We start from the raw sequence: 14,335 nt of genomic DNA, 5'->3' as shown, positions 1-14,335 counted from the left end.
AATAATTAATATTTTTCATTCATTTTATACATATCAGAAGCTTTAAAGTTCTGTGGTGTGTGTGTGTTTGTAATTGTTTTGTCCTTTCAACTTATGGTCCATTGAGGACCCACTTCAGCAAAATAATCTCTTACTGGAGCCTTCTCATAATTTATCCTGTTTACAAATACTTACACATGGGCAGGAGAGTGCTTGGGCAGCCTTGTCTAGCTAGATAGCTTGCATGTGTCACCTCATTTGTTCTCCCAGAGGTTCTAATACCTTTAGTAGTGATTAAATTCACCTTTATCCTTTGAAGGTGAATTTGGTTTTTTATAAATTTAGTCTGCATATTATATAGAACAGGTTGTGTTACAAATGTTCTTTTGTGAGTCAGCTGCTCGGAACTCCTTCCTGTCCAGAAACCCTGGCAGGAGGGATAAGACAGCTTTGAGCCTTTGGCAGGGACTTTCAAGGATGCAGGTGCCCAGAAGCCAGAGCTGAGACTCGGGGCCAGGAGGGAGCCATGCAATTTGAGCTAGAATTGAAGAGAACAAAATAGTACTTAGGTGATAAAGGGGGATGTGGGACCAAAAAATGAGTGATACTGAGGAGTGGAAGAAAGCTCACAGTCACATCTTTCTCTCCTTCCTGTCTCCCCCTCCTCAAGTTGTTAATAAAACAAGGAAAAGCAGAGATAGGGCTGGGAAAGGAACGGCAAGGTGTACCAGCAGGATGGTGGTGTCCTCTCATTTCCTCTCCACTGTTTTTTACCAACCACAGCTTACTTTCTAATGACCCTAATGCCACACCGTGAAATGAGCTTTTAAAAAAATTGTGTTATATGATCAATTTTTCTTAAAATGTGTCTCTTGCTTGTTTCATCATTCCTTTTTCTCAGTGTTGATCCTCACTACTGCAGTAAAAGGTTTTCTCCGTGACACTTTTTCAAAATATCTTAACCTCAGTCTTATTAAGAACCTGTTCAATTTCTCATAGGTCCTACTGGAATAATTAATTATACAGTAGCAGTTAAAATAGTAGCAGTATCATTTTTCATGAATTTCTGGTAGAATTAAAAGCTTCCCCTTACAATTTTTTTCTAAGATATGGATGGTTTCAGCAAATATTTATTGAGTGCCCCTCATGGGCTGAATATTAAAATCATAAAAATTCATGAATTTCTATTAGAGAGGGAGAGAAGAAAATTTCTAACATCTACTGATAAAATATAAAACATGCTCTCTTGGCGTTTATTTATCTTAGCTTCTGCACATTTATAACATAGCTCCTACTCTTCAAAATCTTGATCTGTTATTGTTGATTGAACTGAACAAACCATATTTTAAGGTGTCCCACTAAAACCGTATTAACAAATGTTTATAAATCGGAAGTATGCTTTATAAAGAAATTGTGAGTTAAAATTTGCTGGTTTTTTTTTGCTTTGACCAGTAGAGGGGTACATACTCAAAGAAACTGAGCTGTCTCAGAGGGAAGGTGGGTGATTGGGTGGGAAGAGATCAGTCAAAGAACTTATATGCATAGATGCATAATCCATGGGCACAGACAATAGGGTGGTGAAGGCCCAGGGCACAGGAGATTGTGGTGGTGGGGGCAAACTAGAAGAGGTCAATGGGAGAAATGGGGGACATATGTAATACAACAATAAAGATTTTTTTAATAAAAATAAAATTAAAAAAAGAAAATGAGCTGTAACTGCCTTTTATGGAAGAGAGTATTTACTGTAACTCTCCTTTTTGTTTATTTTCAGGAATTAAAGGAATTACACAGCCTTCTGCTTTTATACCTACAGCTGAAAGTAATTCCTTTCAGCCTCAAATGAAGACTTTGCCATCGCCCATAGATGCTAAACAGCAATTGCAACGGAAAATTCAGAAGAAGCAGCAAGAACAGAAACTACAATCCCCTTTGCCAGGAGAATCCTCAGCAAAAAAATCGGAAGGCACTACAACCAGTGGAGTGGCTAGTCTTTCCAATGGAAACCCTGCGATCCTCTCCCCTCAGCCTATTGGTATCGTTGTGGCAGCTGTCCCTAGTCCCATTCCGGTAATATCATTAAAGTGATTGGTCTTTTGGGGATGGTAAATCAATCATTTAATTAAAAGTGGCACATGAGAAGGAGGCAGGTATAGGAGAAGATTCAGTTATAAACTGATTTTGTGACCACAGATAGATTCAGCTTTACTTGGTTGCCTTTCATTCAGAATACGTATACCTTGTTGATTACAAAGTGAGCTATAACATGAACATAAGTGAGAACACAAAGGTCCAAAATTTATGAAATATGTAAGAAATGAGTCATTTTCAGAGTTTTTCATCTCTAAGCCAGAGTGATGCAATTGCAAACTTTTTTTGGTTTAAACTGTTATTTTCTTTTAACATGCAGATGGAGCAAAATTTAATGTGTGTTGATGATACTTTAACAAAAACCTAGCTCTGTGGCTCGCTGGACATAGGACATTGGGCAGGTCCCTTCGCCACTTAGCTACCTGTTTCCTTATCAACAAGTAGAAGTTGTGTTCTCCTTTCCTGTCTCACACAACAGGTTATGATGAAAGAGGTTTTTAAAATAAGAGTGCGTCTTACTAATAAAACAAGGTGGTATTTTGTTACAGATGGCATTATAAAGGAGGTATTTCATCTTTTTGTTGTTGTTGTTCTTATCATCTTATAATGCATGAACTCCCTGGTAACTATATTCTTGCACTATTCACTGTAGAGCAAACTAGAAGAGACATTAGTTTTATATGAAATCTGCCCAGAGTGGTTTAGTTACTAACGTCCAAGCAGACCATTTATAAGACAGTCTCCTGTGAGTGAGTCATCTTCTTGGCACAGACTCCGATAGATAACCTTTATAGTCATGTGTTTCTTCAAGATTTTTATCTCCTCTTCCTATAATCTCCTTAAAAAATCATTGTCTTAGCAAATATTTTCATTATCTTAATGTTCTTATATATTGTATTTTGTAACTATATTGTGTTTATGTTACATTTATTAGAATATATGTCTGATTTTATAAAACTGATCTAGAAGAACTCTCATCTAATGTAGGAACTGTCTTTTTTTCTTAGCATAACATTTATAAAAATGCCTTAATACTATATAAATATGTGATTTACTGTTTATATCCTAGACATATTAAATCTGATTTTTTTGTTTCTCACTTCTTACTAGGTCCAAAGGACCAGGCAGTTGGTAACATCACCAAGTCCAATGAGTTCTTCTGATGGCAAAGTTCTTCCCCTCAATGTACAAGTGGTCACTCAGCACATGCAGTCTGTGAAACAGGCACCAAAGACTCCTCAGAACGTCCCAGCCAGTCCTGGTGGGGATCGTTCTGCCCGGAACCGCTACCCTCAGATCTTACCTAAACCAGCCAACACCAGTGCACTCACCATTCGCTCGCCAACTACTGTCCTCTTTACTAGCAGTCCCATCAAAACTGCTGTTGTACCCACTTCACACATGAGTTCTCTAAATGTGGTGAAAATGACAGCAATATCCCTCACACCCAGCAGCAGTAGTGCCCCTCTTAAACATTCTGCCTCAGTAAACAGTGCTACAGGAACAACAGAAGAATCAAAGACCTTTCCACAGATCAAGAATGGTTCTGTTGTTTCACTTCAGTCTCCTGGATCCAAGACCAGCGGTGCCGGGGGAACGTCTGCTGTGGAAGTCAAAATGGAACCGGAAATACCATCGGATGAGCATCCTGTGCAGTGCCAAGAGAATGCTGATGGTACTAAAGCTCCTAAAACAACGCCTAGCGCCCTTTCAGGACAGAAAAGTAATTCAGATGGAGTAGTGCAAAAACCTTCGAACGAAGGTGTCACCGAAATAAAAGCAACTAAGGTCTGTGACCAGAGGACCAAATGTAAGAGTCGCTGTAATGAAATTCCACCAGGCACTTCGACAGGCAATAATCAAAGCACTATCACTCTCTCAGTTGCCACTCAGAACTTAACATTCACCAGCACCAGCTCACCATCTAATGGTGACTCAATAAATAAAGACCCTAAATTATGCACTAAAAGTCCAAGAAAGCGACTGTCTTCTACATTGCAAGAGTCCCAGGTGCCTCCTGTAAAGAAACCAATTGTGGAACAGCTTTCTGCGGTTATCATAGAAGGTCAGAAACCAGGCAGTGCTAGGAAGGACCAAAAGGTTCCACATTCAGGGAAAGCAGAAAGCTCAGCAGCAGGTGCTCTGATTCCTAGCATGGTATCAATAAATGTCAACTCACACCTGATGGCAAACACACCCTTGAATTCTTCTGCCCTTATTACCGGTGATTCACCTTTGGAACAGCAAACACCATCATCATCTCCAGATATAAAAGTAAAACTTGAAGAGAGTGTCTTTCTCTTGGACAGTGATTCAAAAACAGATGGCAGCTTTAATCCAAACGAATGGCAACAGATCACTAAGGATTCTGGGTTTGTGTCTGCTGCCTGTGAACAACAGCAAGATATCAGTGTTATGACAATTCCTGAGCACTCTGATATCAATGACTTAGAGAAATCTGTCTGGGAACTAGAAGGAATGCCACAGGACACATACACCCAGCAGCTACATAGCCAGCTACAAGAATCTTCTCTGAATCAAATACAAGCACAGTCTTCAGATCAGTTACCTCTGCAGTCCGAAATGAAAGAGTTTGAGCCTTCTGTTTCCCAAACAAATGAAAGCTACTTTCCTTTTGATGATGAACTTACACAAGATAGCATTGTGGAAGAGCTGGTGCTTATGGAGCAGCAGATGTCAATGAACAATTCTCATTCTTACAGTAACTGTTTGGGAATGACCCTCCAGAATCAGTCGGTAACTCCAGGAGCTCCAATGTCATCTCACGCCTCCAGCACCCACTTCTACCATCCAATCCATAGCAATGGCACTCCAATCCACACCCCCACTCCCACCCCCACCCCCACTCCAACCCCTACCCCAACCCCAACCCCAACCTCTGAAATGATCGCTGGGTCTCAGAGTCTGTCACGGGAGAGCCCTTGCTCCAGGCTAGCCCAGACCACACCTGTGGATAGTGCTTTAGGAAGTAGCCGACATACACCCATCGGCACTCCACATTCTAACTGCAGCAGTAGTGTCCCTCCCAGCCCTGTTGAATGCAGGAATCCATTTGCATTTACCCCTATAAGCTCCAGTATGGCTTATCATGATGCCAGCATTGTCTCGAGTAGTCCTGTGAAACCGATGCAAAGACCCATGGCCACACACCCTGACAAAACCAAGCTTGAATGGATGAATAATGGGTATAGTGGGGTTGGTAATTCATCAGTTTCTGGCCATGGCATCCTCCCAAGCTATCAGGAACTAGTGGAAGACCGTTTCAGGAAACCTCATGCTTTTGCTGTGCCTGGACAGTCTTACCAGTCCCAATCCAGACATCATGACACTCATTTTGGTCGTTTGACTCCTGTCTCTCCTGTGCAGCATCAAGGTGCCACTGTAAATAACACCAACAAACAGGAGGGTTTTGCAGTCCCTGCCCCTCTCGATAATAAAGGAACTAATTCATCTGCCAGCAGCAACTTCAGATGCCGGAGTGTGAGCCCTGCTGTTCATCGCCAACGTAATCTTAGTGGCAGCACCCTCTACCCAGTATCTAATATCCCCCGATCTAATGTGACCCCCTTTGGAAGCCCAGTCACCCCAGAAGTTCATGTTTTCACAAATGTTCACACAGACGCATGTGCCAACAACATAGCTCAAAGAAGTCAGTCAGTTCCATTGACGGTCATGATGCAGACAGCCTTCCCGAACGCTCTTCAGAAGCAAACAAACAGTAAAAAAATAACCAGTGTTCTGTTGAGTAAACTGGATTCTGACAATGATGATGCAATGAGAGGTTTGGGCATGAACAACCTGCCCTCCAATTACACAGCTCGGATGAATCTCACTCAGATTTTGGAAACTTCCACTGTTTTTCCTAGTGCCAATCCTCAGAATATGATCGATTCCAGCACTTCTGTCTATGAATTCCAAACACCATCTTACCTCACCAAAAGTAATAGCACCGATCAGATCAGTTTTTCTCCTGGAGATAATCAAGCACAATCAGATATCGGAGAGCAACAGTTAGATTTCAATAGCACTGTTAAAGACCTGTTGAGTGGTGACGGCTTGCAAACCAACCAGCAGCTGGTAGGTCAGGTGGCCTCTGATCTCACGAGCACTGCATCTGATTTCTCTAGTGATATCAGGTTGTCTTCTGAGCTCTCAGGCAGCATCAATGATTTGAACACGTTAGACCCAAATCTACTGTTTGATCCAGGTCGTCAGCAGGGACAAGATGATGAAGCTACACTGGAAGAATTAAAGAATGACCCATTGTTTCAACAAATCTGCAGTGAATCCATGAGCTCTATGACTTCGTCAGGTTTTGAATGGATAGACAGCAAGGACCATCCTGCTGTTGAAATGTTGGGTTAAATTGTGTTTTATAATATGTAGCACACTGTATCTAAAGACATATGTATTGTATTTGTCTTAATGGAAGTGCCTCCCGCAGCAGAAACACTTACTATTAATTGTGACATTTTCAAAGTTTGCTGCAGAAGTGGTTTCTTCTTCAATAGGAAATGGTTAGACTCGCCTCAGTTCTTAAAAAGTTTCTGAAAAGACAGTAGGCTGTAGAAGAACAAGTATTAGGTTTTAAATTTTATAATGTTCCCCATTTTAATCACATTGTTTGCTAGTAAACATTTGACTAACCAGCTTTTACAAGAGCAGTCTAGATCTTTATTTTGTATAAGTTCATTTTAATTCATTGGTCAATTGGCACAGAACTTAGAGGAAACCATTGATTTTAGACATAAGCTTTTTGTTGTTGTTGTTGGCATTATCTTTTAGATATGAAATCATAGATAAGGTGAATTGTAGGCAAGAAGTTCTTCCTTGAAACAGGGATAATATTCAGGTTATTTTAAGTATTTAGGCTTGAAGCATAGAGCTACTGTAGAATGAGAAATCTCTATAGGACTTTCTGGGACTTCAGTACCATTTGCACCTGCAATGAAGGGCTTAAATAGGAAAAATATAACGAAAAATTCAATATTAATTTAAGGAAAGCAAAAGCTGCACTATAATTTTTCAAAGGAAAAACTAGTAGCCATTTATATTTGTGACCTTGCATTAATCTTATTTTAAAATGTTGATTTTAATATGGAGCCAACATACATACACATACAAACACACAAAACAGACAACTCCAAGCATTGTAATTTAATAGAATAAATACAAACGTATTAAAAAATTATTTTATGTTTATTATTTGGTAACTGAAGCAGGGGAATTGAGAAGGACAATGAAGCATTTTCTTAGTTTCATTACAATGGCTGCATGCACATATTAAAATTCTATTTAAGATTTATTTTTAAGTTTTAATTATAATATTCTTAAGTCCTCAACTTAGCAACTGACTCCATCCCTCCTCCTGAATGTGGTAATACTGTTTGATCATGAGACCTCTTTGAGAACAAGGAGGAGGGAGGTAACATAAAAACCTGAACAAAAACATTTCACCACCTGAGGTCTGAAGCCACAAACCTTTATATTTGTGATAAAACAAAGGGGGATATCAATAGTACTTGAAGAAGAGGAGCATTTTATTACATGCTTAATTTATTTATTGTGATAACCACAATTGCAAAATAAGCACTCAGGATTTGTTTTAAAATGTTTCTCTCCATGGCTCCCATTTTGTTTTATGAATAATTGTTTATGAATTTCACATTGACACAAATCTTCCCACTAGTTGACAGCTCCATTTAACTGTTTTCAAGATTACTTTGAGAAAGATTTAAAAATTGCCATTAGGTTTCTAAGCTAACATTAAACCATTGCTGTGCTACCTTGAACCTAGCTAAGTTTTCCTTTACCTCAATTAGTAAGCCAATCAGAAGACTACAATCAGTGACTGTTTAACAATTGTGATGAAGGGTTTAATTTAATAAGGTTTCATTGTTCACTAAATTTGCAAGGTAGGGTATTAATATATTTTGATAAATAAATGGTGCTAGGGTTGGCTCACAGGTTTATATATCGTTATGTCCTAGTTATTGGCATTTGTGTATGTTTGCTGTTATCTTGATTTAATGATCTGTTAGATATTTTTTTCTTGATGCTAGTTATTTCTTCACTGTACATTGAGACACAGCACTACTGCACACCAAAGTATGCAATACCCAAAGGAAACTGTGTGATTTCTTGTAACAAATGATGGGAGCCTTTCTATATGAGATACTCTGAAAAGGAGATTTTGAGGCCATTCTAATCCCATGTTTACATTATTAGCTTCCTACTAATATAAAAATAATGGAAAATTTTTTGATAAAAAAAAATATAAAAACTGGAGGATTTTTAACCCCTGTACAGTATTGCAGCAAACACTTTAAATTTGGTTGAATTCGTCCAGCAAACTTTCTGGGGTTCATACATTGCACTAAATTTGTTGAACCTGTGGTAGGCACATCTCTTAGGATAAATGCAACCAATACAGTCCACAGATTAAACTTTTTAAATGTGTTTCATTATGAAAAGACAAAATGTCATCAAAGTGACAGATAAAATTGTCTTATGTAGCAATGTGCATTGATCTCAATGAGATATTTCTATTTCTTATTCTCTTACATGAGAATATTACAGCAGGAAGAATTAAGTTTAGTTTGCTTCACCATGTTAATACATGATCACAAAATGTGCATGAGTGTTATTGACTTATCTTGTACAGTACTAGGTATTCCTGTAACCACTTTTTTTTTTCTTGGCTGTATTGGAACTGGTTCAGTGTTAACCAGGCAAGCATAGTTATTCACAAGTTATTTACTTTTTTATGTTTACTAATTCTGCTTAGTTATTGTTGAATATGTTCTTTTTTCAGGTTATTTTCATTGTTTTGATGTTTAAAACATTTTGCATACTGTTTATCATGATAAGACTTCATGAAGTAAATAATTTTGCATATAATTGCAATAAGCACTGACTTTTGAACTGAAAAGAAGGAAAGTGTTTTGTGCAGTGCATCTGAGGTTCATATAAGAGTCTTGTACTATAATGTGCTTAACTACACCATACATGACAAAAACAAGCCCTGTTTCATGTTTCATTTAGTGCAAAGTCAGATTTCCCCAAAGTTTTGTTGTCTGTTGTACCTGCTAAAACTACAGTAGTTGAATATTGCAGTAGCATTTCAGTTCTCTTTTTTTATTGAAAGTGCTCAAAAATTGTTTTTTAAATGTTTTCAAACTCAATTAAAAACATTTTATATTAAACTGACTGGATCTTAAGGTGATTTATGGAATCTATTTTACTAGTATATAAGCAGCATGCCATTTTATAAACAGATCTGATGCCATTCTTCCTTCGAGCTCATGAAATTCAGGTAAATGAATAAAAATCAGTACAAGGCACAACAATGCTGCTAATCTCTCTGCTATTAATCCAGCGGGGATACACCACTCTTACTCATCAGAACTGTGCTGTTCACTTAGGATTTATTACCAAGGAATGGCACATGGCATAGAGTTGTATGGTGTCCCCAAAAACATCTTTTCTTTGGCTCATCCATATAATGTTTGCTTTAAAGTGTGGAGCTTTGAAAAAAATAATGGGAGGAAAAATGGAGACGATTTTTAAAGCACCACTGTATTCAAAAGTCATTTAGGCAAACCAGAAATACAAAGTGGTAAGTACTGAATTTGTAAATCATAATCTGAGTTGTAGGTCTGGAAGCAGGAAAGAGTAGCCAGAAATTTCAACTCCTACAGAGTAATGAAACCAGGGTCAGGATGGAGTCTCCTCACTCTTGAAACGGATGAAGCAACATGACTTGTTATAGGGACTGTGACATTGCAGCCAGGGCCTGAGCCAAACAGCCTGCTTGTCTGTGCAGGTCTGTGATAGCCCCTCTACAGCAGTGGTTCTCGGCCTGTGGGTCGCGACCCACAGGTTGAGAACCGCCAGCAGGGTCGCCTAAGACCATCGGAAAACAGATATTTACATTATGATTCATAACAGTAGCAAAATTACAGTTATGAAGTAGCAACGAAAATAATTTTATGGTTGGGGGTCACCACAACATGAGGAACTGTATTAAAGGGTCGTGGCATTAGAAAGGTTGAGAACCACTGCTTTAACCCCTAATTCCTATATCTTTTATGCTTCCTTTTAATTTTTGTTGCTTTAGGATTTTACCTATATTTTAAAATTTTTCTCTAAATTATTCAAGTTCTCTCCCCTCAACCCCCCATGGAAGTACATGACATAACATTGGAAGTCAAGGGAGAAATAAGATTTAAATACAATATTTTGTTTTATAGCTTATTAAGCACATGTCTTAGATGTATACTTAATCACATTTTATTGACTACTAGAGGCTTGGTGCACGAAATTCGTGTGTCCCTCAGCCCAGCCTGTACCCTCTCCTATCTGGGACAATCCAGGACTGCTGGCTCCCAACTGCTTGCCTGCCTGCCTTCCTGATTGCCCCTAACCACTTCTGCCTGCCAGCCTGATCACCCCCAACCACTTCCCTGCCAGCCTGATTGATGCCTAACTGCTCCCCTGCCAGCCTGTTTGCTCCTAACTGCCCTCCCCTGCAGGCCTGGTCCCCCCCCAACTACTCTTCCCTGCAGGCCTGGGTCCCCCCCAACTGCCCTTCCCTGCAGGCCCAGTTGCCCCCAACTTCCCTCCTCTGCCGGCCTGGTCACCCCTAACTGCCCTCCCCTGCAGGTTTGATCGCCCCCAACTGCCCTCCCTTGCAGGCCTGGTCCCTCCCAACTGTCCTCCTCTGCTGGCCTGATCACCCACAACTGCCCTCCCCTGCTGGCCTGATCCCTCCCAACTGCCCTCCCCTGCTGGCCATCTTGTGGCAGCCATCTTTGACCACATAGGGGCAGCCATCTTGTGTGTTGGAGTGATGGTCAATTTGCATATTACTATTTTATTAGGATGATTAAGTACACATAGATTATATAGGTTTAAGATGTACAATTCTATAATACATCATCTGTTTTGTGTGTGTTCATCTCCCCAAGTCATGTCTCTTTCCATCACCTGCCCCATTTCCCCTCTCCTGCCTCCCCCCACCCCCATTTCCCTCTGATAATGACCATACTGTTCTGTTGTCTATGCATTATGTTTTTTTTGTTTCTTTTTCTTTGCTTAATCCCTTCATCTTTTTCACACAGCCCCCTACCCCTTCCACTCTGACAGCTATAAGTCTGATTCTATTTTATTTGTTAGTTTATTTTGTTCATTAGGTTCCATATAGAAGTAAATTCATATTTTTAAACCACTTTTAAATTTTCATCAGGAGATAAAAAATTGGTTGTTTGTTGAACAAATAATAATGTGTCTAAAAATGTCAGGCTCTGTGCCAGGTGCTGGAGAAGACACCTGCCATTTTGAAATTTTGCAAGATAACGAGGAAGATGCAATGAGGTCACTGTCACAGAGACTGCTGTTGGCCACTAGTAGCATTCTCCTCGCCCAGTGGTTGGCAAACTCATTAGTCAACAGAGCCAAATACCAACAGTACAACGATTGAAATTTCTTTTGAGAGCCAAATTTTTTAAACATAAACTTCTTCTAATGCCACTTCTTCAAAATAGACTCGCCCAGGCCGTGGTATTTTGTGGAAGAGCCACACTCAAGGGGCCAAAGAGCCGCATGTGGCTCGCGAGCCGCAGTTTGCCGACCATGGTCCTAGCCATCTGCAAGATAGCCTGCCTTCTCCAGCTTCCCTGTAGTTACACGGAGCCACTTACTAAGCAGCCAAAAGAAGGTAATCAAAAGATTTGTGTACAACTTGCTTGCCCTCCTTCCTCCCTGCTGGCTGGGATGCACGTGTGATGCCTTAGAACTCTGATAGGCTACCTTGGACTTTGAGGTAACGCCACATGCTGAGGGTGATGGAGTAACTATATAGAATGAGCTTGGGGACCTGACGACTGAGGGAAGCTGCCCTACTAGTCCCAACTGTTTGCCTCTGGGTGTGTTTTACATGAGAGAAATTAATTTCTGGTTTAAGTCATAATTACTCAATGCAAATTCAAAGTCTTTTTTTAGCATTTAAAATATTTTAATGAGAACATTTTCTCACCATCTTTAAATAAAAATGATTCGCACTTTTTAATCTGAAACAGCTCTGGCATTAGGACTTAATTGCTTCCTGGTCCTCGGGCCTTAGAGGCCACCTCACTACTAACTCCCCAGTGCTCTGGAGGAAGGGGTGAGCCATGTCCTCCTCTGTCGGAAGTCCTTGCTGCAACCTCAGGGGTTTGATTCTTATCAAATGTTCAACCGCTTTCAGTTTTTGCATTCACTGAAGGATGTTCTTATGAACTTGAGGAGTATGAACTTTTTCTAATCCAAGCATCTTTATTCCATTTTCCCCCCAATATGGTTGTCTTTTTGTATTTTTTATTCTGCCTACAGGATATGAGAGTGCTGTGGGTCCCCACCATATTTTCATGATCTGCAGGGGAAGGCTGAAACGCTTCATCTGGAATTCTTGACTTGGTAAATTTATGACGAATCCCATCTGTACAAATGGAGACTCCACACCTTTGTCACAGTGTGTAGTGTACCTGGCAGGCTCTGAACTATTGAGAGCAAAATCCTGGCCCTGAGTGTGGTGACTGTCCTCTGTAGAGGCAGCAGTTGCTAAATGCTGTTCAGTCTGTACTTACCACTGACAGGAAGCTGAGCCTAGGAGAGACCACCGAGTGCTACATGCAAAATCTGCCCACAAATTTATATTCTAACCAACCCAGCCTGCAGAAGGTTTTAAACAGTTATGAGGAATGCTAGATTAGCATGAGGATCATCAAACAATGATGGATTCCCCATCGTGGGACATGGCATCTCTTTTTTATTGTGATGGATAAACAGAAGAGCATCTTAGAATACTCTGAGTTAGCACAGCATTTGAATACTGTTCCCTAGTTGTCCCTCAAAAAAGATAAAGATAAAATTAAGTGGATTATAAGCTGCTTAAACAACTAACAAAAATTAATGAATGAAATTGAAAGGCAATATAGGCATTTTAGTTATTGGTGTCAGAACTGGGTTTAAGTCTCAACTGCCAGTTATAACCATGACCCTGAGTAAGTTAGAGAAGTTATAGCCATCTGATCCATCTGGAGAGCATTTTCTAGGGGTGAGCCACATGGTTCCGAACCTTATTTGTGCCAACATCTTGAATGAAGACACAAAATATTGCTGCAGCAAATATTGTGGGTTGGTTTGCTCAATTTCATCCCAGCCTCTTCCTGGTATGCAGATCCTGGGAAGCCAAACGACATTTTTTAGACTTCCTCACAGCAGAGTTCTGGATATGAATTACATTCCCTCTACTTGATGCATTCTTGAAAGATGTGGAGTATGGAAATGAAGCAGAAGTGGTCCTCCTACCTACCCCCTTTTGAGGACTTTCTTACAAGCGAGGTCCTAGTGACGAAGCTTTTCAGCAGCAGTGTTCTAGGGTCCATTCTTGAGATTCTTAGGTTCTAAGGTTCATGTTCCAGTGCCAAGTCACCAGTTCTGTGAATGGCAAGATGCCGTCGAGTGGTGGCAGTGATGGGAGCAGCAACAGGATCACAAACTTCCTGGTCTGACTTCCTGATCTCCAGTGGTTCCAGGTATGAACTCATGCCTCTGATGGTTGACTCTACCATATTGTTCTGGGAGTTATTTCTAGGGGCCTGGTCTAAAACTTGTTCTCCCATTTATGCATAAGCACCTAATTCCCTGTATTAAGTCTTTTTCAGCTTAAAATACCTAGAAAAAGCATTTCCTACCTTTAACTCTGATTTATAGCCTAGAGGCTAGGAGTCAAGAACATCTGAGATCTAGACCTGCTTTTGTCATTCTTTTCTCCTTTCTGTACTTTATTAAGAAAAATGATCCATGCCCTGGTTACTTCCCAGAATCTTGTGAAGTTACATGAGCTATGACAGTATTTTGTAAACCCTAAGTATACACTATTATGGTTGTTCTAAATGCTTACATGAAAGCACAGATATATGCTCTGAAAATGTAGATAAAATACAACTATAGACAATGGAGAGAGTATATGCAAACACTTTACATTTTTATTTTTTTGCATTTTATATATTTTTAACTTTTCAATAATATTGGTGGTGGTAGAATAGGTGATTTTGCTGAAACTGTTGTATGTATAATGCAAGACTATGCAAATGGTAACTGTGTGATGTTCTCATTCTATGGTTCTCTGGTTCCTGCCTTTCCTATACGAGCTGTGCCCCTGAATAACCAATAACATATGGGGTGGGGGGCTCTATATAGAAAT

General features: G+C 39.9%; 1 protein-coding gene and 1 pseudogene across 4 annotated transcripts in view; one reads left to right on the top strand and one right to left on the bottom strand.

Annotated features, from left to right (window-relative positions):
• RFX7 (regulatory factor X7) overlaps positions 1–9,287 on the top strand; it is a 113,601-nt gene extending 104,314 nt beyond the window's left edge. For all 3 annotated transcript variants that reach the window (XM_079768835.1, XM_079768834.1, XM_079768833.1), the window contains 2 exons: positions 1,751–2,046; positions 3,178–9,287. In XM_079768835.1, the coding sequence (XP_079624961.1) occupies positions 1,751–2,046; positions 3,178–6,453 (3,572 nt within the window). In that variant the 3' untranslated portion in view covers positions 6,454–9,287. The remainder of the gene's footprint in view (positions 1–1,750; positions 2,047–3,177) is intronic.
• Positions 9,288–11,842: 2,555 nt separating this feature from the next.
• Positions 11,843–13,514, bottom strand: LOC307098274 (large ribosomal subunit protein uL30m-like; annotated as a pseudogene). The gene is made up of 2 exons: positions 13,464–13,514; positions 11,843–12,669 (listed from the first exon to the last, which is right to left on the bottom strand). The product of its transcript is annotated as a large ribosomal subunit protein uL30m-like (transcript).
• Positions 13,515–14,335: the final 821 nt, after the last annotated feature.

Source organism: Cnephaeus nilssonii, assembly GCF_951640355.1.
Source record: "Cnephaeus nilssonii genome assembly, chromosome: 4".
NCBI lineage: Eukaryota > Metazoa > Chordata > Mammalia > Chiroptera > Vespertilionidae > Cnephaeus > Cnephaeus nilssonii.
Note: the sequence above shows the minus strand (reverse complement) of the source record. Positions and strands in the feature narration are given on the sequence as shown.